The 27,871-nt window shown below is 45.6% G+C and overlaps 1 protein-coding gene across 1 annotated transcript; it reads right to left on the reverse strand.

The window, feature by feature from the left end:
* Positions 1-27,557, reverse strand: cibar1 (CBY1 interacting BAR domain containing 1). Its single transcript, XM_045709505.2, has 9 exons — positions 27,353-27,557; positions 26,757-26,991; positions 26,475-26,543; positions 21,273-21,374; positions 17,058-17,063; positions 16,768-16,872; positions 16,477-16,590; positions 1,682-1,801; positions 1-571 (listed from the first exon to the last, which is right to left on the reverse strand). The coding sequence occupies exons 1-9, from the start codon at positions 27,379-27,381 to the stop codon at positions 461-463; spliced, it is 891 nt and encodes a 296-aa protein (XP_045565461.1). The 5' UTR covers positions 27,382-27,557; the 3' UTR covers positions 1-460.
* Positions 27,558-27,871: the final 314 nt, after the last annotated feature.

Genomic DNA, 27,871 nt, shown 5'->3' on the forward strand with positions numbered 1-27,871 from the left:
TTGTTGAGTCCACTGGCATAACTTTATTCCATAAAACAACAGTTTTCTATTCTGGAAGGCGTATACAATACAGGCAACATTGCCACACAAAACAAATACACATTTGGCACTTTGTTATATACAAGTAAGACATTAATACTGCCACATTACAAAGACATTGATATCCCACCATCCCTTTGGTCAATGAAATGGTTAAAAAAAAACAAAAAAAACATATCAGTTATTTCAGCTCCAGAATTGGAAATAATAACCTGCTATTCTGGATTAAAAACACTTTAACGTGAATATTATATCTGTGTCCCAAGAGGCACCCTATTCCCTACATAGTGCACTTACTTTTGACCAGAGCCCTTTGATCCCTGTTTAGGACATCATTTCATGGCCATAAAGAACACACTATTTGCTGGAAAACCTCCTCCCATCGTGAATGAAAAGATACTAATCGAAACAGATTTCCAATTCATTCATCATCTGTGACTTCTTCAAGATCATCATCTTCCTCTTCATCATCCACATCTTCGTCATCTCCCTCCTCCTCTCTCCTCCTCTGTCTGCTCGGGGTCAGTGATTGCTATAGAAAGCAGGCAGTGATTCAGTAAATAGGCTAACTAACGAAAAATATTATCACTATGGTAACTAGAACTTGTTACCATAGTAAAACCATGTATTCTGTGACTGTGTTGTAAAGTACATTATTCAATACAACTTTGTATCAGTCTGTTTGTGCTATCATGCCAACTCCTTGTTACTCATTACCAAGCCATATTTGGAGTTGGCAAGCACACAACCAGCGTCTGAGACCAGAGCTAGGCGAGCGTCTGAGACCAGGGCTAGGCTAGCGTCTGAGACCAGGGCTAGGCTAGCGTCTGAGACCAGGGCTAGGCTAGCGTCTGAGACCAGGGCTAGGCTAGCGTCTGAGACCAGGGCTAGGCTAGCGTCTGAGACCAGGGCTAGCGTCTGAGACCAGGGCTAGCGTCTGAAACCAGGGCTAGGCTAGCGTCTGAGACCAGGGCTAGGCTAGCGTCTGAGACCAGGGCTAGGCTAGCGTCTGAAACCAGGGCTAGGCTAGCGTCTGAGACCAGGGCTAGGCTAGCGTCTGAGACCAGGGCTAGGCTAGCGTCTGAGACCAGGGCTAGGCTAGCGTCTGAGACCAGGGCTAGGCTAGCGTCTGAGACCAGGGCTAGGCTAGCGTCTGAAACCAGGCTAGCATCAGAGACCAGGCTCAGCATCTTCAACGACAGAGAGAAGATGGAAATAAAGCAGGCTACATCTCTCAGTCTTCCTGTGAAATAAAGCAGTTTGATGTCAGATTAAAGGCGACCTCTCCGTGTTCCTGTGAAGAGGTTAGTTAGGTTGCGATGATAAGGTTGATGTTGCTGTACACAGCTCCGATACAGCCTGACTGATAAAAGGTACAGTAAAGGATATTAACAAGGACTATAGAACGCTCTGCTTTTCTATGAGGAAAACTGATACATGGGGGATTCTGCATGGAGCAAAAACCATGTTGGAAGCATCAAGATTACCCCATTAACACACCCATCAATCAAAACAAGTGGTTGAGTTACACTACAGTTATCGGGCACCAACAGTAGACGTCTGGCCACAGAAGAAGCCAAAAGGTCAAAGGTTCAGAACCTGAAGAGAGTAAGTTGGTTTTAGGCACCATCCAGTATCTTACCTGTAAGGTCCCCGTTTTACTCAGGGTAGATGCAGTCAGATTGAGTGATGTTTTGGAATTAGCACGCACTATTTCTAAGCGAGACTGGTAGTCAGGGGGGTGCAGCAAGCTCCTGAATACCTGCCAAAACAGGACGGAAGGCTGGCTATACTCTTTCATTTAGAAATCCCCCACCCCCAAAGAAAATGGTGCTTCTGCTGGCCTCTTGAACTGACAATTGGGTGTAAAACAATGGACATTTCCAAAATGTGATCTGTCTTTGATAGCCAATTATAAATGAGTATGAATGGAACACTGTCAATAATCTGCAGAATCCTAGACATTACCCTGGATAAAAGGCCTATTACACTGGACGTACATGCAGTGTTACCCTGGATAAAAGGCCTATTACACTGGACGTACATGCAGTGTTAACCTGGATAAAAGGCCTATTACACTGGACGTACATGCAGTGTTACCCTGGATAAAAGGCCTATTACACTGGACATACATGCAGTGTTACCCTGGATAAAAGGCCTATTACACTGGACGTACATGCAGTGTTACCCTGGATAAAAGGCCTATTACACTGGACGTACATGCAGTGTTACCCTGGATAAAAGGCCTATTACACTGGACGTACATGCAGTGTTACCCTGGATAAAAGGCCTATTACACTGGACGTACATGCAGTGTTAACCTGGATAAAAGGCCTATTACACTGGACGTACATGCAGTGTTACCGTGGGAATAGAACATGTCTTATATAAACAATGGAAGGAAGACAGGTTTAAACGTTTGTTTGGGCCTTTTTTCCCCCCCTGGCAACAGCTTCGGTCCCATCCACAAAGGGTAAAGAAAATAATTAAATGTTAGTGCTGCATTAAATGGCTTAAAATATAATTTTAATGTAATCATGTATTCTATCTATAAACGAGTTTATGCTTAACTTGTGACGAGCCATCAAGTCAATTTAAAAAAAAATAATAATGTTTTTCACCACTTATTTCAAGCTACAAAAGGGAAAAGTGGAAGAGAGATTGACTTCATCACTACTTGTTTTTGTAAAAAGTGTTGACAAATCAAATAACATTTTATTGGTCACATACTAATTTTTTTGCAGATGTTATTGTGGGTGTAGCGAAATGCTGGTGTTTCTAGCTCCAACAGTAATATCTAACTAAATGCTTGTGTTTCTAGCTCGAACAGTAATATCTAACTAAATGCTTGTGTTCCTAGCTCCAACAGTAATATCTAACTAAATGCTTGTGTTCCTAGCTCCAACAGTAATATCTAACTAAATGATTGTGTTCCCAGCTCCAACAGTAATATCTAACTAAATGCTTGTGTTCCTAGCTCCAACAGTAATATCTAACTAAATGCTTGTGTTCCTAGCTCCAACAGTGCAGTAGTATCTAACTAAATGCTGGTGTTCCTAGCTCCAACAGTGCAGTAATATCTAACTAAATGCTTGTGTTCCCAGCTCCAACAGTAATATCTAACTAAATGCTTGTGTTTCTAGCTCCAACAGTAATATCTAACTAAATGCTTGTGTTTCTAGCTCCAACAGTAATATCTAACTAAATGCTTGTGTTCCCAGCTCCAACAGTAATATCTAACTAAATGCTTGTGTTCCCAGCTCCAACAGTGCAGTAGTATCTAACTAAATGCTTGTGTTCCTAGCTCCAACAGTGCAGTAGTATCTAACTAAATGCTTGTGTTCCCAGCTCCAACAGTAATATCTAACTAAATGCTTGTCTTCCCAGCTCCAACAGTGCAGTAGTATCTAACAGCGCAGTAATATCTAAAAACGATTCACAATTGTACACACAAATCTAAAAGTAAAAGAATGGAATTAAGAAATGTATAAATATTTGATGGAGCAATGTCGGCGTGGTATAGACTAAAATACAGTAGAACAGAATACAGTAAATACAATACAGTAAATACAGTAGAATAGAATACAGTTGAAGTCGGAAGTTGACATACACCTTAGCCAAATACATTTGAACTCAAGTTTTTCACAATTCCCAACATTTATTCCTAGAAAAAATTCCCTGTCTTGGGTCAGTTAGGATCACCACTTTATTTTAAGAATGTGAAATGTCAGAATAATAGTAGAGAGAATGATTTATTTCAGCTTTTACTTCTTTCATCACATTCCCAGTGGGTCAGAAGTTTACATACACTCAATTAGTATTTGGTAGCATTGCCATTTAAATTGTTTAACTTGGGTCAAACGTTTCAGGTAGCCTTCCACAAGCTTCCCACAATAAGTTGGGTGAATTTTGGCCCATTCCTCCTGACAGAACTGGAGTAACTGAGTCAGGTTTGTAGGCCTCCTTGCTCACACACGCCTTTTTCAGTTCTGCCCACAAATTCTATATAGGGTTGAGGTCAGGGCTTTGTGATGGCCACTCCAATACCTTGACTTTGTTGTCCTTAAGCCATTTTGCCACAACTTTGGAAGTATGCTTGGGGTCATTGTCCATTTGGAAGACCCATTTGCGACCAAGCTTTAACTTCCTGACTGATGTCTTGAGATGTTGCTTCAATCTATCCACATAATTTTCCATCCCTCATGATGCCATCTATTTTGTGAAGTGCACCAGTCCCTCCTGCAGCAAAGCACCCCCACAACATGATGCTGCCACCCCCGTACTTCACAGTTGGGATGGTGTTCTTCGGCTTGCAAGCATCCCCCTTTTTTCTCAGAACATAACGATGGTCATTATGGCCAAACAGTTCTATTTTTGTTTCATCAGACCAGAGGACATTTCTCCAAAAAGTACGATCTTTGTTCCCATGTGCAGTTGCAAACCGTAGTCTAGCTTTTTTTATGGCGGGTTTGGAGCAGTGGCTTCTTCCTTGCTGAGCGGCCTTTCAGCTTATGTCGATATAGGACTCGTTCTACTGTGGATATAGATACTTTTGTACCCGTTTCCTCCAGCATCTTCACAAGGTCCTTTGCTGTTATTCTGGGATTGATTTGCACTTTTCGTACCAAAGTACGTTCATCTCTAGGAGACAGAACGCGTCTCTTTCCTGGGCGGTATGACGGCTGCGTGGTCCCATGGTGTTTATACTTGCGTACTATTGTTTGTACAGATGAATGTGGTACTTTCAGGCGTTTGGAAATTGCTCCCAAGGATGAACCAGACTTGTGGAGGTCTTGGCTGATTTATATAGATCTTCCCATGATGTCAAGCAAAGAGGCACTGAGTTTGAAGGTAGTCCTTGAAATACATCCACAAGTACACCTCCAATTGACTCGAATGATGTCAATTAGCCTATCAGAAGCTTCTAAAGCCATAACATCATTTTTCTGGAATTTTCCAAGCTGTTTAAAGGCACAGTCAACTTATTGTATGTAAACTTCTGACCCACTGGAATTGTGATACAGTGAATTATAAGTGAAATAATCTGTCTGTAAACAATTGCTGGAAAAATTTAGTTTTAATGACTCCAACCTAAGTGTATGTAAACTTCCAACTTCAACTGTATATGTGAAATGAGTAAGCCGTATGTAAGCATTATTAAAGTGGCCAGTAATTCCATGTCTATGTACAGTCATGTGAAAAACCCTCTGGAAAGTGGTCAGGTTTTTTTGTTGTTGTTTTATATATATTTTTTTTTTTACATATTTGGACACGTATATTTGAGCTAAATCCCCACCACATTCATTGATAAAAAGGTAACCCAAATCATACAAAAAAAAAAAAAAAACTTTGAAAATGTTATGCAATTAAAATAAACAAAAAAAAATGCATTTTCTTTCCGCGGAAAAAAAAGTTAGTAAAAGTAGGGGTGTACTATGACATAAAATAGCTAAAATTAGAATCAGGTGCAACAAAACAGGTGCAAATGATTAGAAAATCATTAGAGAGTACCTTGGGAGGGTGCAGCCCTACATAAAGATTAGAAACTTGGTTTGGCTTGGTCTTAACCATATGGCTGTGTGATCAAAAGACAGCAGAGGCCCTCAGAGGATACATTATTGACTCCTGTGAGTCTGGGAGGGGTTACAAATCCATTTCCAAGCAATTCGAAGAACATAATTTCACTGTCCGATGGCTCAACTACAAATGGAGAAAACTCCAGACCACTGGCAATCGTCCCACCAAATTCAGCCAAAGAGTTGACCGAAAGATGCTCATAGAAGTCTGTAAGAAGTCTGTAAAAACCCCAGGGTAACGTCAAGGGATCGACAGGCCTCTCTTACCACAATCAATGTCGACGTTCATGAGTCAACTGTCATTAAGAGAAACTTGGCCTACATTGGAGGTCAGGAAGGAAGAAGCCTCTGCTCTCAAAAAAAAAAAAAAAGAATATCAAGACACAACTGACGTTTGCCAGACAACACCTGGGTAAAGGACGAAAACTACTGGAACAAAGTGCTCTGGAAAGGTGAGTCAAAGGTGGAGTTGTTTGACCGCAATGTCAGACGCCATGTTTGGCAAAAACTGAACTCTGGCTTTGAACAGAATAACCTCATACCAACCGATTGCAAAAGTATATTCTTTCACTGTCATTTGTTAAGTTAGGTTACCTTTATCTGTCAAGTGTTGAAGTGAAGATGACATATCCATCTGTCCAAATATGCATTTAAAAAAAAGGGGGAAAAAAAGGATAATTTCCAGGGGGTTTCACATGACTGTATATAGGGCAGCAGCCACTAAGGTGTAGGGTTGAGTAACCAGGTGGTAGCCGGCTAGTGATGGCTATTTAAGTCTGATTGACTTGAGAGAAGCTGTTTTTCAGTCTCTCGGTCCCAGCTTTGATTCACCTGTACTGACCTCGCCTTCTGGATGGTAGCGGGGTGAACAGGCAGTGCCTCGGGTGGTTGATGTCCTTGATTGTCTTTTTGGCTTTCCTATGACATCGGGTGCTGTAGGTGTCCTGAACGGAAGGCAATGTTCCCCAGGTGATGTGTTGGGCAGACCGCACCACCCTCTGGAAAGCCCTGCGGTGCAGTTGCCGTACCAGGCGGTGAAACAGCCCGACAGGATGCTCTCGATTGTGCATCTGTAAAAGTTGAGGGTCTTAGGGGCCAAGACAAATTTATTCAGACTCCTGAGTTTGAAGAGGTGCTGTTGTGCATTCACCACACTGTCTGTGTGGGTGGACCATTTCAGATTGTCAGTGATGTGTACGCCAAGGAAGTTGGAGCTTTTTATCTTCTCCACTGCGGTCCCGTCGATGTGGATAGGGGCGTGCTGAAGTCCACGATCAGCTCCTTCGTTTTGTTGATGTTGAGGTTATTTTCCTGGCACCACTCATCCATGGCCCTCACCTCCTCCCTGTAGGCTGTTTCGTCATTGTTGGTAATTCAAGCCCACTACTGTTGTGTCGTCTGCAAACTTGATGAGTTGGAGGCAAGCGTCGCCACGATGCATGGGTGAACAGGGAGTACAGGAGAGGGCTGAGCACACACCCTTGTGGGGCCCCTATGTTAAGGATCAGCGAAGTGGAGGTGTTATTTCCTACCTTCACCAACTGGGGGAAGCCAGTCAGAAAGTCCTGTGCCCAGTTGTAAAGGGGGCGGGGTTCAGACCCAGGGCCCTGAGCTTAATGATGAGCTTGGAGGGTACTATGGTGTTGAACGCTGAGCTGTAGTCAATGAACAGCATTCTTACGTAGCTATTCCTCATGTCATCTGTGGGTCTATTGGGGCGGTAAGCAAATTCAAGTGGGGTCTAGGGTTTCAGGTAAGGTAGAGGTGATATGATCCTTAACTAGCCTCTCAAAGCACTTCATGATGACAGATGTGAGTGCTATGGGGCAATAGTCATTTAGTTCAGATACCTTTGCTTTCTTGGGTACAGGAACAATGGTGGACATCTTGAAGCAAGTAGGGAGAGCAGACTGGGAGAGAGAGATATTCAATATGTCCATAAGCACTCCAGCCAGCTGGTCTATGCATGCTCTGAGTATGCAGCTAGGGATACCGTCTGGGCCAGCAGCCTTGCACGGCCACGGAGAACGAGAGCCCACAGTCCTTGGTAGCGGGCCGCGTCGGTGGCACTGTGTTATCCTCAAAGCGTGCAAAGAAGTTGTTTAGCTTGTCCGGGCCAAGACGTCGGTGTCGTGGCTGGTTTTCCTTTTGTAATCTGGGATTGTCTGTAGACCCTGCCACATACGCCTCATGTCTGAGCCATTGAATTGCGACTCCCCTTTGTCTTTATACTGACATTTTGCCTGTTTGATTGCCTTACGGAGGGAATAATTACACTGTTTGTTTTTAATCATATTCCCAGTCACCTTGCCATGGTTAAATGCGGTGGTTCGCGCTTTCAGTTTTGCGCGAATGCCGCCATCTATTTACGTTTTTGGTTTGGGTAGGTTTTAATAGTCACAGTGGGAACAACATCTCCTATACACTTCCTGTTGAACTCAGTCACCGTGTCCGTGGATACGTCAATGTTATTCTCAGAGGCTATCGGGAACATTCCAGTCCGCGTGATCAAAACAATCTTGAAGCGTGGATTCTTACTGGTTAGACCACGCGTTGAATAGACCGTAACACAGGTAGTTCCTGTTTGAGTTTCTGCCTATAGGAAGGGAGGAGCAAAATGGAGTCGTGATCTGATTTTCCCGAAGGGAGGGCCTTGTAGGCATTTCGAAAGGAAGAGTAGCATTGATCGAGTGTTTTACCAGAGCGAGTACTACAGTCAATGTGTTGATAGAACTTCGGTAGCGTTTTCCTCAAATTTGCTTTGTTAAAATCCCCAGCTACAATAAATCAGGATATGTGGTTTCCAGTTTGCATAAAGTCCAGTGTAGTTCCTTGAGGGCCATCGTGGTATCCGGCTTGAGGGGAAATATACACGGCTGTGACTATAACCGAAGAGAATTCTCTTGGGAGGTAACACGGTCGGCATTTGATTGTGAGGTATTCTAGGGTCGGTGGAACAAAAGGACTTGAGTTTCTGTATGTTATCACAATCCCACCATTAGTAGTTAGTCATGAAACACACACCACCGCCTTTCCCTGAGAGTTATTTATTCCTGTCTGCGTGATGTTCTGATAACCCAGCTGGCTGTATGGACGGGGACAGTATATCCGGAGGGAGCCATGATTTCGTGAAACAGAGTATGTTACGGTCCCTGATGTTTCTCTGGAAGGATATCTTCGCCCTGAGCTCGTCTACTTTATTGTCCAAGAGACTGAACATTAGCGTGTATTATACTCGGAAGTGGTGGATGGTGTGCACTCCTCCTGAGTCGGACTAGATGTTCACTCCGAACACCTTTTCTCCGCCGGCGGCGTCTTGGATCAGCCTCTGGGATATGTTTAATTGCCCAAAGGGGGTACGAACAAAGGATCCAATTCGGGAAAGTCGTATTCCTGGTCGTAATGCTGGTGAGTTTACGCCGCAAAAAGTTATTTCCGGCTGTATGTAATAACACAAACTTTCTGGGCTACTAATGTCAGAAAGAACACACAACAACAACAACAAAATACTACAAAGTTGCTTAGGAGCTAGAAGCAGAGCTGCCATGTCTGTCTGTTTAAACTACTGGCACACAGCTCAGACACCCATACATACCCCACAAGACATGCCACCAGAGGTCTGTTTAAACTACTGGCACACAGCTCAGACACCCATACATACTCCACAAGACATGCCACCAGAGGTCTGTTTAAACTACTGGCACACAGCTCAGACACCCATACATACTCCACAAGACATGCCACCAGAGGTCTGTTTAAACTACTGGCACACAGCTCAGACACCCATACATACCCTACAAGACATGCCACCAGAGGTCTGTTTAAACTACTGGCACACAGCTCATAGACACCCATGCATACCCTACAAGACATGCCACCAGAGGTCTGTTTAAACTACTGGCACACAGCTCATAGACACCCATACATACCCTACAAGACATGCCACCAGAGGTCTGTTTAAACTACTGGCACACAGCTCAGACACCCATACATACCCCACAAGACATGCCACCAGAGGTCTGTTTAAACTACTGGCACACAGCTCAGACACCCATACATACCCCACAAGACATGCCACCAGAGGTCTGTTTAAACTACTGGCATACAGCTCAGACACCCATACATACCCCACAAGACATGCCACCAGAGGTCTGTTTAAACTACTGGCACACAGCTCAGACACCCATACATACCCCACAAGACATGCCACCAGAGGTCTGTTTAAACTACTGCCACACTGCTCAGACACCCATACATACCCCACAAGACATGCCACCAGAGGTCTGTTTAAACTGCTGGCACACAGCTCAGACACCCATACATACCCCACAAGACATGCCACCAGAGGTCTCTTCACAATCCCCAAGTGCACAGCAGACTGTGGGAGGAGCACAGTACTACATAGAGACATGACTACATTAAACTCTATTCCACATCAGGTAACTGATGCAGCAGTAGGATAAGATTTTTAAAAAAGCTGGTAAAAATACACCTTTATGGAATAACGGGGACTGTGAAGAGACACACACACACACACACACACACACACACACACACACACACACACACACACACACACACACACACACACACACACACACACACGCACACACACACGCGCACACACACACACACACACGCACACACATTGTAATATTGTTGTAGTGGTGGTATTATACATGTTGTATTGTAGTGGTGGTATTATACATGTTGTATTGTAGTGGTGGTATTATACATGTTGTATTGTAGTGGTGGTATTATACATGTTGTATTGTAGTGGTGGTGGTATTATACATGTTGTATTGTAGTGGTGGTGGTATTATACATGTTGTATTGTAGTGGTGGTGGTATTATACATGTTGTATTGTAGTGGTGGTATTATACATGTTGTATTGTAGTGGTGGTATTATACATGTTGTATTGTAGTGGTGGTATTATACATGTTGTATTGTAGTGGTGGTATTATACATGTTGTATTGTAGTGGTGGTATTATACATGTTGTATTGTAGTGGTGGTATTATACATGTTGTATTGTAGTGGTGGTATTATACATGTTGTATTGTAGTGGTGGTATTATACATGTTGTATTGTAGTGGTGGTATTATACATGTTGTATTGTAGTGGTGGTATTATACATGTTGTATTGTATGTAGTGGTGTAATAATGTTTTATACTGTTTTATCTGTTGTTTTATATGTAATATAAAGTCCTTTAATGTGTTTGTATCCCAGGAAGAGTAGCTGATGCCTTGGCTAAATGGGGATCCCTAATAAATACAAATACGCCAAAATGCAAATTCAATACAGGCTACAACAACTGCATGCGGGTATCCATGCTACTGTAAAAAGAAAAAAAAATATATATTTTTACCGTAAATTCCGGACTATAAGCCGCAACTTTTTTCCCACGCTTTGAACCTCGCGGCTTAAACAATGACGCGGCTAATATATGGATTTTTGTTACAAGCCGTGTTTCGTTAAAGCCTGTGTAAAGTTCATTTGTTTCAAATGTACCGGTAGGCACCTGCGGCTTATAGACATGTGCGGCTTATTTATGTTCAAAATAATACAAAAAATAAAAAAATTCAGTGGGTGCGGCTTATATTCAGGTGCGCTCAATAGTCCGGAAATTACGGTAGTATAAATTGGCAGGAATTTGGCTGCAAAATACTACTTATAGCCAATATCGATGAGGCAAATATGATTTGAGTCGGTGTAATTTAAGCTAAACTAAAAAGAGGAACTTTCTTCAGCTATCTTGAGGCCAGGCAGAAGCAGTGCAACTCTTCATCAGCATAAATCCAAAATATTTATGAGAAAAACAACATCACCACTTTGTGCAATTCAAAGACCAGAGCCAGCTAGTTGTCGATGACAGATCAGGTTCAAATAACCTAAACATGTTTTAAAAGGTCGGAACAGACTTGCACGGCCGAAAGTGAGTGATCAAGTTGCCGTGCTAGCTGTTGAGCATTTTGAACATGTAAACTTTCCAGCAACCAAGAGACAGCTAGCTACTGTAGTTAGTTAGCTAACTATTTTACAATCAGGGCATTCAATTCATAAACTACATAGCTAAAGGTTGCAAACTAGCTTAATTTAGCCTGCATAGATGATACTTTTTTTTTTGCATTGTTTGTTGCTCTGTAATGCTAGCTAACTAGCGATGCAATTCTAAACTGGCTAGCTAGCTGCCCATCCAACTAGCTAGCAATAGGCAGTTAGCTAGATACATATTTCTAGTACGGAAGAGACATTCTTCAAGTCAAAGTTGGATATTAGTAGTGCTGTAGTAAAGGATATATTATAGAGCCAGATAAGCAGCATTTTAATTTCAAGCGAAACACGTGTAAGTCAATGGGTATGGAACTTGGAACGGAGGAAGACAGGTTCCGACGTTACGAAAACTTTCTTTACCCTTCGTGGTCGTTGCTAAGCCAAACAACGGGCCGTATGTCATTGACGATACAAACTTTCCTCCTTAACAACGCATCGTCCTCTGCCCTTCCTTCGGGATCTGTAGCTAATCATACAATTCTAAGAATAGAAACGCAACTCACACAACGAGAAAATATTGTGCAAGCGAGGAGCCCAGTGATCAAACTGACAATCTAATTATACCTCAAACCAACCAACCAGAAACCACCAAGTGTGTTAATCGAGGACTCATCGGGGGGGGGGGGGGGGGGGGAGTGTGGAGAAGGCATTCCATTCCACTAAGTCCTTGGTAGCATCCCAAATGGCAACCTATTCCCTATTTAGTGCATCACTTTTGACCAAGAGCCATATGTAAAGATAGTGCACTATATAGGGAATAGGGAGTCATTTAGGTCAAACCCCTTGATCAGGTCGAGCTAGATGCTTGTTGTCGTTTGTGCTTTTAGAATGAATCAATCTCCCCACATTGCTCACGCACAAGGTGAGTCACTCAAACAGGTTATCCAGGGATCCAGTTTCATTTGATATGAACGGATGATACGAATGGCAGACGAGTTTAAAAACAAACAATAAGGAGAAAGGGAAAAATAGGTATCTGCTGCAGAATGAAATGCTTTCATTACACAACTACTGCATAGACAGATAGAACATAGTAAATTGTTGGCTTGGGTGTCAGTCAAACAGCGCTCAAAGCCATGGATTAACAACAGTGCTATAAAATGTTGGGTCGTGTACAGTAGGGAGAAACGTTTTGAACACTGAATGAAACAGGGAGGCATTAAAAAATAAATAAAGGAACACAGTTTTTTTCCTTTCTGTTGCAAAATGTTTTGCTACAGTATTGAACATGACCCTGATCTGCCCAGTAACCCCATAGCACCAGGCATACTGCAGACATGGAGCAGAGGGAACTAACCCCATAGCACCAGGCATACTGCAGACATGGAGCAGAGGGAACTAACCCCATAGCACCAGGCATACTGCAGACATGGAGCAGAGGGAACTAACCCCATAGCACCAGGCATACTGCAGACATGGAGCAGAGGGAACTAACCCCATAGCACCAGGCATACTGCAGACATGGAGCAGAGGGAACTAACCCCATAGCACCAGGCATACTGCAGACATGGAGCAGAGGGAACTAACCCCATAGCACCAGGCATACTGCAGACATGGAGCAGAGGGAACTAACCCCATAGCACCAGGCATACTGCAGACATGGAGCAGAGGGAACTAACCCCATAGCACCAGGCATACTGCAGACATGGAGCAGAGGGAACTAACCCCATAGCACCAGGCATACTGCAGACATGGAGCAGAGGGAACTAACCCCATAGCACCAGGCATACTGCAGACATGGAGCAGAGGGAACTAACCCCATAGCACCAGGCATACTGCAGACATGGAGCAGAGGGAACTAACCCCATAGCACCAGGCATACTGCAGACATGGAGCAGAGGGAACTAACCCCATAGCACCAGGCATACTGCAGACATGGAGCAGAGGGAACTAACCCCATAGCACCAGGCATACTGCAGACATGGAGCAGAGGGAACTAACCCCATAGCACCAGGCATACTGCAGACATGGAGCAGAGGGAACTAACCCCATAGCACCAGGCATACTGCAGACATGGAGCAGAGGGAACTAACCCCATAGCACCAGGCATACTGCAGACATGGAGCAGAGGGAACTAACCCCATAGCACCAGGCATACTGCAGACATGGAGCAGAGGGAACTAACCCCATAGCACCAGGCATACTGCAGACATGGAGCAGAGGGAACTAACCCCATAGCACCAGGCATACTGCAGACATGGAGCAGAGGGAACTAACCCCATAGCACCAGGCATACTGCAGACATGGAGCAGAGGGAACTAACCCCATAGCACCAGGCATACTGCAGACATGGAGCAGAGGGAACTAACCCCATAGCACCAGGCATACTGCAGACATGGAGCAGAGGGAACTAACCCCATAGCACCAGGCATACTGCAGACATGGAGCAGAGGGAACTAACCCCATAGCACCAGGCATACTGCAGACATGGAGCAGAGGGAACTAACCCCATAGCACCAGGCATACTGCAGACATGGAGCAGAGGGAACTAACCCCATAGCACCAGGCATACTGCAGACATGGAGCAGAGGGAACTAACCCCATAGCACCAGGCATACTGCAGACATGGAGCAGAGGGAACTAACCCCATAGCACCAGGCATACTGCAGACATGGAGCAGAGGGAACTAACCCCATAGCACCAGGCATACTGCAGACATGGAGCAGAGGGAACTAACCCCATAGCACCAGGCATACTGCAGACATGGAGCAGAGGGAACTAACCCCATAGCACCAGGCATACTGCAGACATGGAGCAGAGGGAACTAACCCCATAGCACCAGGCATACTGCAGACATGGAGCAGAGGGAACTAACCCCATAGCACCAGGCATACTGCAGACATGGAGCAGAGGGAACTAACCCCATAGCACCAGGCATACTGCAGACATGGAGCAGAGGGAACTAACCCCATAGCACCAGGCATACTGCAGACATGGAGCAGAGGGAACTAACCCCATAGCACCAGGCATACTGCAGACATGGAGCAGAGGGATCTAACCCCATAGCACCAGGCATACTGCAGACATGGAGCAGAGGGAACTAACCCCATAGCACCAGGCATACTGCAGACATGGAGCAGAGGGAACTAACCCCATAGCACCAGGCATACTGCAGACATGGAGCAGAGGGAACTAACCCCATAGCACCAGGCATACTGCAGACATGGAGCAGAGGGATCTAACCCCATAGCACCAGGCATACAGCAGACATGGAGCAGAGGGAACTAACCCCATAGCACCAGGCATACTGCAGACATGGAGCAGAGGGAACTAACCCCATAGCACCAGGCATACTGCAGACATGGAGCAGAGGGAACTAACCCCATAGCACCAGGCATACTGCAGACATGGAGCAGAGGGAACTAACCCCATAGCACCAGGCATACTGCAGACATGGAGCAGAGGGAAGTAACCCCATAGCACCAGGCATACTGCAGACATGGAGCAGAGGGATCTAACCCCATAGCACCAGGCATACTGCAGACATGGAGCAGAGGGAACTAACCCCATAGCACCAGGCATACTGCAGACATGGAGCAGAGGGAACTAACCCCATAGCACCAGGCATACTGCAGACATGGAGCAGAGGGAACTAACCCCTAGATGCTGACCTTGGGTGTGTTTTGCATTTCTGGGGGGAAACTTCACCCCAGAACTGCCAACAGCCTGAGAGACGGGGTGTTTTTGCAAGCATCAAGACCTGGATCCACAATGCGTCTCAGAGTTATGCTGATCTAGGATCAGGCCCCCACTGTTCATGTAATCTGATTCATCAGGATCCACAATGCGTCTCAGAGTTATGCTGATCTAGGATCAGGCCCCCACTGTTCATGTAATCTGATTCATCAGGATCCACAACGCGTCTCAGAGTTGTGAATGGAAACATTTTCCTCTTACGGATAAAAAATAAAGAGGTTTCACGAAGACTATTTCACTTATGACCACGAGGCTACTAAATAATCTCATTTCAATTGGAATTATTTCATTAGCCTAGGCTACATCACGCTATTTCAGATTAATCGCTTTGGATTAATATAACCATTACCTCCAGATCCTCCTCTTCCTCTCCTATAACCCAGATCCTCCTCTTCCTCTCCTATAACCCAGATCCTCCAGATCCTCCTCTTCCTCTACTATAACCCAGATCCTCCTCTTCCTCTCCTATAACCCAGATCCTCCTCTTCCTCTCCTATAACCCAGATCCTCCAGATCCTCCTCTTCCTCTCCTATAACCCAGATCCTCCTCTTCCTCTCCTATAACCCTTACCTCCAGATCCTCCTCCTCCTCTTCCTCTCCTATAACCCAGATCCTCCTCTTCCTCTCCTATAACCCAGATCCTCCAGATCCTCCTCCTCCTCTTCCTCTCCTATAACCCATACCTCCAGATCCTCCTCTTCCTCTCCTATAACCCAGATCCTCCTCTTCCTCTCCTATAACCCATACCTCCAGTACCTCCTCTTCCTCTCCTATAACCCTGATCCTCCTCTTCCTCTCCTATAACCCTGATCCTCCTCTTCCTCTCCTATAACCCAGATCCTCCTCTTCCTCTCCTATAACCCAGATCCTCCTCTTCCTCTCCTATAACCCAGATCCTCCTCTTCCTCTCCTATAACCCATACCTCCAGATCCTCCTCCTCCTCTCCTATAACCCAGATCCTCCTCTTCCTCTCCTATAACCCAGATCCTCCTCTTCCTCTCCTATAACCCATACCTCCTCCTCCTCCTCTTCCTCTCCTATAACCCAGATCCTCCTCTTCCTCTCCTATAACCCAGATCCTCCTCTTCCTCTCCTATAACCCATACCTCCAGATCCTCCTCTTCGTCTACGTTGTTTATGCTCTGGTATGCTGTGGTGTAAGCCTCCAACGCCTTGGCATGGAATGACATCTCCACCGTCAAAAACTCCCCAAAGATCTTCTACAGGGAGAGAGAGGAGAGTAATGACAACTATGAAATGAATAAAGGGTTGATGTGGCCATAATCAATTATTGTAATAATGATTAAACAGATTACATTCAACAAAGAATGATTGCTGAAAATCTGATCACAAAGAAACACAGGATGCTATTTGGAGAGAGACAGAGAGAGAGAGACCTTGATATCTTGTATTTTCTGCTTTTCAAACGCGTCTATCGTCTCCTCCAGTTGTCGCGTCGTGCGCGTGGCGTCCATCGTGGCTCTCTGCAGGTCACTTTCAGCCTGTTGTCACGACGACACAATGCCACACATAACATACACTTCAAATCATTTTCATAAATGGCTATTTGACTAACTGTGTGTGTGTGTGTGTGTGTGTGTGTGCGTGTGTGTGTGTGTGTGTGTGTGTGTATGTATGTATGTATGTACATCAGTTCTCACAGCCGATTCAGGAGAAAGACACCCACCTGGGACTGTTGGTATCATTAAGGGAATTAGGACATTAGCAATTATATAAATAACGAAATCCTCTTTCACCTCTCTTTTCATATAGTTATGCATAACAGTGACTAGTGTTCAGACTCATCCTTACTAGTGTTTAGACTCATCCCATTAACCTGACTAGCGTTTAGACTCATCCTTACTAGTGTTTAGACTCATCCCATTGACCTTACTAGTGTTTAGACTCATCCCATTGACCTTACTAGTGTTCAGACTCATCCCATTGACCTTACTAGTGTTCAGACTCATCCCATTGACCTTACTAGTGTTTAGACTCATCCCATTGACCTTACTAGCGTTTAGACTCATCCCATTGACCTTACTAGTGTTTAGACTCATCCCATTGACCTTACTAGTGTTCAGACTCATCCCATTGACCTTACTAGTGTTTAGACTCATCCCATTGACCTGACTAGTGTTTAGACTCATCCCATTGACCTTACTAGCGTTCAGTCTCATCCTAACTAGTGTTTAGACTCATCCCATTGACCTAACTAGCGTTTAGTCTCATCCCATTGACCTTACTAGTGTTCAGACTCATCCCATTGACCTTACTAGTGTTTAGACTCATCCCATTGACCTGACTAGTGTTTAGACTCATCCCATTGACCTAACTAGTGTTTAGACTCATCCCATTGACCTTACTAGTGTTTAGACTCATCCCATTGACCTGACTAGTGTTTAGACTCATCCCATTGACCTGACTAGTGTTTAGACTCATCCCATTGACCTAACTTGTGTTTAGACTCATCCCATTGACCTGACTAGTGTTTAGACTCATCCCATTAACCTTACTAGTGTTTAGACTCATCCCATTGACCTGACTAGTGTTTAGACTCATCCCATTGACCTGACTAGTGTTCAGACTCATCCCATTGACCTAACTAGTGTTCAGACTCATCCCATTGACCTTACTAGTGTTTAGTCTCATCCCATTGACCTGACTAGTGTTCAGACTCATCCCATTGACCTTACTAGTGTTTAGACTCATCCCATTGACCTAACTAGTGTTTAGACTCATCCCATTGACCTAACTAGTGTTCAGACTCATCCCATTGACCTAACTTGTGTTTAGACTCATCCCATTGACCTAACTAGTGTTTAGACTCATCCCTACTAGTGTTCAGACTCATCCCATTGACCTGACTAGTGTTTAGACTCATCCCATTGACCTGACTAGTGTTTAGACTCATCCCATTGACCTTACTAGTGTTTAGACTCATCCCATTGACCTAACTAGTGTTTAGACTCATCCCATTAACCTTACTAGTGTTTAGACTCATCCCATTGACCTTACTAGTGTTTAGACTCATCCCATTGACCTAACTAGTGTTTAGACTCATCCCATTGACCTTACTAGTGTTTAGACTCATCCCATTGACCTGACTAGCGTTCAGACTCATCCCATTGACCTTACTAGTGTTTAGACTCATCCCATTGACCTAACTTGTGTTTAGACTCATCCCATTGACCTAACTTGTGTTTAGACTCATCCCATTGACCTTACTAGTGTTTAGACTCATCCCATTGACCTAACTAGTGTTTAGACTCATCCCATTGACCTTACTAGTGTTTAGACTCATCCCATTGACCTGACTAGTGTTCAGACTCATCCCATTGACCTAACTAGTGTTCAGACTCATCCCATTAACCTTACTAGTGTTTAGACTCATCCCATTGACCTAACTTGTGTTTAGACTCATCCCATTGACCTAACTTGTGTTTAGACTCATCCCATTGACCTTACTAGTGTTTAGACTCATCCCATTGACCTAACTAGTGTTTAGACTCATCCCATTAACCTTACTAGTGTTTAGACTCATCCCATTGACCTTACTAGTGTTTAGACTCATCCCATTGACCTTACTAGTGTTTAGACTCATCCCATTAACCTTACTAGTGTTTAGACTCATCCCATTGACCTTACTAGTGTTTAGACTCATCCCATTGACCTTACTAGCGTTTAGACTCATCCCTACTAGTGTTTAGACTCATCCCATTGACCTTACTAGTGTTTAGACTCATCCCATTAACCTTACTAGTGTTTAGACTCATCCCATTAACCTTACTAGTGTTTAGACTCATCCCTACTAGTGTTTAGACTCATCCCATTGACCTTACTAGTGTTTAGACTCATCCCATTAACCTTACTAGTGTTTAGACTCATCCCATTGACCTTACTAGTGTTTAGACTCATCCCATTGACCTTACTAGTGTTTAGACTCATCCCATTAACCTTACTAGTGTTTAGACTCATCCCTACTAGTGTTTAGACTCATCCCATTGACCTTACTAGTGTTTAGACTCATCCCATTAACCTTACTAGTGTTTAGACTCATCCCATTGACCTTACTAGTGTTTAGACTCATCCCATTAACCTTACTAGTGTTTAGACTCATCCCTACTAGTGTTTAGACTCATCCCATTAACCTTACTAGTGTTTAGACTCATCCCATTAACCTTACTAGTGTTTAGACTCATCCCTACTAGTGTTTAGACTCATCCCATTAACCTTACTAGTGTTTAGACTCATCCCATTAACCTTACTAGTGTTTAGACTCATCCCATTGACCTTACTAGTGTTTAGACTCATCCCATTAACCTTACTAGTGTTTAGACTCATCCCTACTAGTGTTTAGACTCATCCCATTGACCTTACTAGTGTTTAGACTCATCCCATTAACCTTACTAGTGTTTAGACTCATCCCTACTAGTGTTTAGACTCATCCCATTGACCTTACTAGTGTTTAGACTCATCCCATTAACCTTACTAGTGTTTAGACTCATCCCATTAACCTTACTAGTGTTTAGACTCATCCCTACTAGTGTTTAGACTCATCCCATTGACCTTACTAGTGTTTAGACTCATCCCATTAACCTTACTAGTGTTTAGACTCATCCCTACTAGTGTTTAGACTCATCCCATTGACCTTACTAGTGTTTAGACTCATCCCATTGACCTTACTAGCGTTTAGACTCATCCCATTAACCTGACTAGCGTTCAGACTCATCCCATTGACCTTACTAGTGTTTAGACTCATCCCATTGACCTTACTAGTGTTTAGACTCATCCCATTGACCTTACTAGCGTTTAGACTCATCCCATTGACCTTACTAGTGTTTAGACTCATCCCATTGACCTTACTAGCGTTTAGACTCATCCCATTGACCTTACTAGTGTTTAGACTCATCCCATTGACCTTACTAGCGTTTAGTCTCATCCCATTAACCTTACTAGCGTTTAGACTCATCCCATTGACCTGACTAGTGTTTAGACTCATCCCATTGACCTTACTAGCGTTTAGTCTCATCCCATTAACCTTACTAGTGTTTAGACTCATCCCTACTAGCGTTTAGACTCATCCCTACTAGTGTTTAGACTCATCCCATTGACCTTACTAGTGATTAGACTCATCCTTACTAGCGTTTAGACTCATCCCATTGACCTTACTAGCATTTAGACTCATCCCATTGACCTTACTAGTGTTTAGACTCATCCCATTGACCTTACTAGTGTTTAGACTCATCCCATTGACCTGACTAGCGTTCAGACTCATCCCATTGACCTAACTAGTGTTTAGACTCATCCCATTGACCTTACTAGCGTTTAGACTCATCCCATTGACCTGACTAGCGTTCAGACTCATCCCATTGACCTTACTAGTGTTTAGACTCATCCCATTGACCTGACTAGCGTTTAGACTCATCCCTACTAGTGTTTAGACTCATCCCATTGACCTTACTAGCGTTTAGACTCATCCCATTGACCTGACTAGCGTTCAGACTCATCCCATTGACCTTACTAGTGTTTAGACTCATCCCATTGACCTTACTAGTGTTTAGACTCATCCCATTGACCTTACTAGTGTTTAGACTCATCCCATTGACCTTACTAGTGTTTAGACTCATCCCTACTAGCGTTTAGACTCATCCCATTGACCTTATTAGCGTTTAGTCTCATCCCATTGACCTTACTAGTGTTCAGACTCATCCCTACTAGCGTTTAGTCTCATCCCATTGACCTTACTAGTGTTTAGACTCATCCCTACTAGTGTTTAGACTCATCCCTACTAGTGTTTAGACTCATCCCATTGACACGCATACACCAGGTTGAATAACACTGTAGCCTAATAAATGATTGGTGTAGAGGGATGACAGGTGAGAGAGAGCGATAAGGATACAATGATCTGTCTATCAGAGGGGTTTCTCTGTCTCATTCTCTCCAGCTGCTGCATCTGTTTAGACTCTCTGTTCCTGGCACTCTGACTGGTCTTCAGGTCCTCCTGTCAATCACAGAGCTGGGGTTAGTGGATTAAATCACGGTGTCTCAAATCACACCCTATTCCCTGTATAGTGCACTATTTTTGACCAGGAATCTACGGGGCGCTGGACAAGAGTAGTGAACTATAAAGGGAATATAGTGTCATTTGGGAACCACATTTATACATATTTCAATAAAATTACGATTTCAATTAAGACCACAGTAAGATCCAGCCAACTGTAGAATACAGCCAGGCCACAGTAAGATCCAACCAACTGCAGAATACAGCCAGGCCACAGTAAGATCCAACCAACTGCAGAATACAGCCAGGCCACAGTAAGATCCAACCAACTGCAGAATACAGCCAGGCCACAGTAAGATCCAACCAACTGTAGAATACAGCCAGGCCACAGTAAGATCCAACCAACTGTAGAATACAGCCAGGACAGAGTAAAACATGGATTTAAATGAATCACCAACATAATGGGATTGAACTGCAGACAGTGACACAATACAACAGGCTAGGTCACCGCCCTCAAATGGTTGGCTAGGACACCGCCCCCCACGTGGTTGGCTAGGACACCGCCCCCCACGGCTAGGTCACCGCCCCCCCCCACGTGGTTGGCTAGGTCACCGCCCCCCACGGCTAGGACACCGCCCCCCACGGCTAGGACACCGCCCCCCCACGTGGTTGGCTAGGACACCGCCCCCCCACGTGGTTGGCTAGGTCACCGCCCCCCCACGTGGTTTGCTAGGTCACCGCCCCCCCACGTGGTTGGCTAGGACACCGCCCCCCCACGTGGTTGGCTAGGTCACCGCCCCCCCACGTGGTTGGCTAGGTCACCGCCCCCCCACGTGGTTTGCTAGGTCACCGCCCTCAAATGGTTGGCTAGGACACCGCCCCCCACGGCTAGGTCACCGCCCCCCCCACGTGGTTGGCTAGGTCACCGCCACCCACGGCTAGGTCACCGCCCCCCACGGCTAGGACACCGCCCCCCACGTGGTTGGCAGGGTCACCGCCCCCCCACGTGGTTTGCTAGGTCACCGTCCCCCCACGTGGTTGGCTAGGACACCGCCCCCCACGTGGTTGGCTAGGTCACCGCCCCCCCACGTGGTTGGCTAGGTCACCGCCCCCCCACGTGGTTGGCTAGGACACCGCCCCCCCACGTGGTTGGCTAGGTCACCGCCCCCCCACGTGGTTGGCTAGGACACCGCCCCCCCCACGTGGTTGGCTAGGTCACCGCCCCCCCACGTGGTTGGCTAGGTCACCGCCCCCCCACGTGGTTGGCTAGGTCACCGCCCCCCCCACGTGGTTGAATAGGTCACCGCCCCCCCACGTGGTTGGCTAGGTCACCGCCCCCCCACGTGGTTGGCTAGGACACCGCCCCCCCACGTGGTTGGCTAGGTCACCGCCCCCCCACGTGGTTGGCTAGGTCACCGCCCCCCCACGTGGTTGGCTAGGTCACCGCCCCCCCCACGTGGTTGGCTAGGTCACCGCCCCCCCACGTGGTTGGCTAGGACACCGCCCCCCACGGCTAGGACACCGCCCCCCACGGCTAGGTCACCGCCCCCCCACGTGGTTGGCTAGGACACCGCCCCCCCCCCCCACGTGGTTGGCTAGGTCACCGCCCCCCCCCCCCACGTGGTTGGCTAGGTCACCGCACCCCCACGTGGTTGGCTAGGACACCGCCCCCCACGTGGTTGGCTAGGTCACCGCCCCCCCCCACGTGGTTGGCTAGGTCACCGCCCCCCCACGTGGTTGGCTAGGTCACCGCCCCCCCACGTGGTTGGCTAGGTCACCGCCCCCCCACGTGGTTGGCTAGGTCACCGCCCCCCCACGTGGTTGGCTAGGTCACCGCCCCCCCACGTGGTTGGCTAGGTCACCGCCCCCCCCTCGGTTGGCTAGGTCACCGCCCCCCCCCTCGTGGTTGGCTAGGTCACCGCCCCCCCACGTGGTTGGCTAGGTCACCGCCCCCCCACGTGGTTGGCTAGGACACCGCCCCCCCACGTGGTTGGCTAGGTCACCGCCCCCCCACGTGGTTGGCTAGGACACCGCCCCCCCACGTGGTTGGCTAGGACACCGCCCCCCCCCACGTGGTTGGCTAGGTCACCGCCCCCCCACGTGGTTGGCTAGGACACCGCCCCCCCACGTGGTTGGCTAGGTCACCGCCCCCCCACGTGGTTGGCTAGGACACCGCCCCCCCCCCACGTGGTTGGCTAGGTCACCGCCCCCCCCCCACGTGGTTGGCTAGGACACCGCCCCCCCACGTGGTTGGCTAGGTCACCGCCCCCCCCCCCACGTGGTTGGCTAGGACACCGCCCCCCACGTGGTTGGCTAGGTCACCGCCCCACCCCACGTGGTTGGCTAGGACACCGCCCCCCACGTGGTTGGCTAGGACACCGCCCCCCCCCCCACGTGGTTGGCTAGGTCACCGCCCCCCCACGTGGTTGGCTAGGTCACCGCCCCCCCACGTGGTTGGCTAGGACACCGCCCCCCCACGTGGTTGGCTAGGACACCGCCCCCCCACGTGGTTGGCTAGGACACCGCCCCCCCACGTGGTTGGCTAGGACACCGCCCCCCCACGTGGTTGGCTAGGACACCGCCCCCCCACGTGGTTGGCAGGGGAATCTACATCAACAACAGAAACAAGTCATGGTTGTTTCTCACATGCCATTGGCCAGAGGGGTATCCTACGAAGCAAGCTAGATATAATCAGGGGTTTCTAACGCTAACCAGCTTCGGTTAGCTTCACATTCCAGCTCAGGCTTCATCCGTCCTACGACGGCGGACATTGCTCGTCCGCCTGCCACTAACTCTGGCAGGCTTGTTACTGCGCGTGCATGTCGCACGTGGCTAATCGAACGACAAACTCTTAATAGAGACAACGCTGAAACGTCTAACCATGGGTGAGTCAAGGCCACATTTTCATTGGTGAAGAAATCAAAATAAAATAAAAGTTATCATGCAAATTCAGCAGTCTGAGGTGTGAAATAGGCTTTTAGAAATGCCGTCTTTATTGAATGACTTATCGTTAATGCCGTCTTTATTGAATGACTTATCGTTAATGCCGTCTTTGGAGTGCTTATCAATGCACAAGCACCTTTTCCTCACCTATCAATATGTTGTTTTAATTCAAGCATACAAAAGTGATAAATTGCATGAAGTTTACATTTTTTAAATACATTTGTCATTACTACAGTGTGGTGCCAGGACAACAACCTCTCCCTCAATATGAGCAAGACAAAGGAGCTGATCGTGGACTACAGGAAACGGAAGGCCGAACACGCCCCCGTTCACATCAACAGGGCTGTAGTAGAGCAGGTCGAGAGCTTCAAGTTCCTTGGTGTCCACATTTCTAAGAACCTATCATGGTCCAAACACACCAACACAGTCGTGAAGAGGGCACGACAGCACCTCTTCCCACTCAGGAGAAAGAGTTATTTTTAGCTAAATGGGTCGCCACTGCCCCGTGTATATAGCCATGCTATCATTGACTCAGTACTGGTACTCTGTGTATATAGCCATGCTATCATTGACTCAGTACTGGTACCTTGTGTATATAGCCAAGCTATCATTGACTTGGTACTGGTACTCTGTGTATATAGCCATGCTATCATTGACTTGGTACTGGTACCCCGTGTGTATATAGCCATGCTATCATTGACTCAGTACTGGTACTCTGTGTATATAGCCATGCTATCATTGACTCGGTACTGGTACCCCGTGTGTATATAGCCATGCTATCATTGACTCAGTACTGGTACTCCGTGTGTATATAGCCATGCTATCATTGACTCAGTACTGGTACTCTGTGTATATAACCATGTTATCATTGACTCAGTACTGGTACCTTGTGTATATAGCCATGCTATCATTGACTCGGTACTGGTACTCTGTGTATATAGCCAAGTTATCATTGACTCGGGTACTGGTACTCTGTGTATATAGCCAAGTTATCATTGACTCGGGTACTGGTACTCTGTGTATATAGCCATGCTATCATTGACTCGGTACTGGTACCCCGTGTGTATATAGCCATGCTATCATTGACTCAGTACTGGTACCCCGTGTGTATATAGCCATGCTATCATTGACTCGGTACTGGTACCCCGTGTGTATATAGCCATGCTATCATTGACTCAGTACTGGTACCCCGTGTGTATATAGCCATGCTATCATTGACTTGGTACTGGTACCCCGTGTGTATATAGCCATGCTATCATTGACTCAGTACTGGTACCCCGTGTGTATATAGCCATGCTATCATTGACTCAGTACTGGTACCCTGTGTATATAGCCATGCTATCATTGACTCAGTACTGGTACCCCGTGTGTATATAGCCATGCTATCATTGACTCAGTACTGGTACTCTGTGTATATAGCCATGCTATCATTGACTCAGTACTGGTACCCCGTGTGTATATAGCCATGCTATCATTGACTTGGTACTGGTACCCCGTGTGTATATAGCCATGCTATCATTGACTCAGTACTGGTACTCTGTGTATATAGCCATGCTATCATTGACTCAGTACTGGTACCCCGTGTGTATATAGCCATGCTATTGTTGCTCATTGTGTATTTCTTCCATGTGTTACATTTTTTTTAAATATTATTTGTTTTTATTTCATTTTGTATTTTATTGTACTCTGCATTGTTGAGAAGGGTCCACAAGTCAGCATTTCACTGATAGTCTACACCTGTTTACGAAGCAATGTGACAATTAAAATGTTATTTGATGGAGGGAATCTGATTTCATTGGTCCTGAACTCGTGGCTCAGTCTGAAATGACTGGGTAAGTGGAGTTAGCCGTGTGCCCCAGAACAGGACCGTTCTGAAGGATTTGTTGCCATGGAAATGTACCTGGCTAAAAGGTGAGCTACTATCATATGACCGGTTATCCCGAGTTGAACTCAGAGTTGACCAAAGTTACCTTGCTAATAACTCCTCAAACCTGCTCGTATGATACCCCTCTGGTGTGCAACAGACTTTGGTTTTTATGACACAACAACAGAGGATAACTGTCACCCGAAACAGTAGGCATATACATCAGAACAGAAAAATTACCATATTAAAAGAACAGCAGTCTTATCCAAATATGGGAAAGGACTGTATCTTACCCTTTTAAGTTTAACAACGCTTCCATAGCTTTTCAAAGGCTCTACCACTTTGGCTTCAAGCCTCTCCACCTGCAAATACATTTGGAATATCAAAGTTATTTAGTTAATTCATTCCTGGGAGGATTTAGAAATCATAGGCAGATAGATTAGAACACAAAATACCTGCAGATGAAACATTATCAATAGAAGTCTGTACTATTTTCAATAACAACCATATTTATATTATGCATCCATTTATGATTGAAAATGATTATTAGGCAAAACTATGGTGTGTAGGCTTACCTCTGCTTGACGATAATCTTGAACTTTGGCAAGGTTGTCTGCAAACTGTTTCATACCCCTCTGCAGATTTGGCGTTTCTGTCTCCGCATAGATGCTGATCTCTCTGACCAGTAGGTCTGCCTTGTCCCGTAACCTCGCCGTTTTACGCACGTAGGCGGCGAACAGCTGGCACATCTCTCCAAAGTGCTTCTCCGTGTTGGTGATGTTCTGTTGGATCTGTCTGGTCTGGCTGTCTCTGTGACGGGAACATCCAGGTAACTTTAGCTAGCTAGCTAATCTGGTTAAAGTTAACTAAGTTACATAGCTAGCTAGCTAGCTAATCTGGTTAAAGTTAACTAAGTTACATAGCTAGCTAGCTAACCTGGTTAAAGTTAACTAAGTTACGTAGTTAGCCTAACTATCATATAAACACTGATATCAAGCTAAAGTTGAACGCAATAGCTAGCCAGCTAGTTAAATAATTGAAGAAAAGGTTAGCTAGCTAACTAACAAATCACTAAAAAGTTATATAAATCAAGAATTTTGCAGGATGTCTAACGTCTTTAGGATCGCTAACGTTAGTTTGCTTTGTCTCGCATGTTATAAACATGTCTTACCTTGCCCTTGCATCCGGAGTTCGGCTCATAACTGTAGAATAAAAGGTGGTAATGTGATCCAGTATAAAACAATGCTACGAGGCAGATAAGCTACTGATCCAGCAATTAGATAACGTTAGCTAGCTAACGGGTGAGTGTGATTGATTTGCTCGGGTAATAAACTAGCAAGCTTCACGTCCGGGAGCCGTTGCCATGGAGTTTATTTTTTCCGGTTAAAGTATGATGGGAAATGGAGTCACCCACTAGGTATTCCGTCACTGCCTACATTTTATGGACATCAACTGCATGTGTAAATTTCTTATTTTTCTTATTTTTACTAAAGAATTGTAACTTTTTTTAAACAATTTATTAATTTTTCTAGTTATTTCATCATTAGTTGGTTTTAGGCTACACAGCCCCTTATAATAACAGATGGGGATATTGCCTTTAATTAACCATGGACCATCAAAAATTCTTGAATTATATCTCGTGGAACTAACGTTACTCTCCACCACTTTTTAAAAGCCTTATTTTATTTCA

This window comes from Salmo salar, chromosome 27 (assembly GCF_965601325.2).
Source record: "Salmo salar chromosome 27, fSalSal1, whole genome shotgun sequence".
In the NCBI taxonomy this organism is placed as follows: Eukaryota; Metazoa; Chordata; class Actinopteri; order Salmoniformes; family Salmonidae; genus Salmo; species Salmo salar.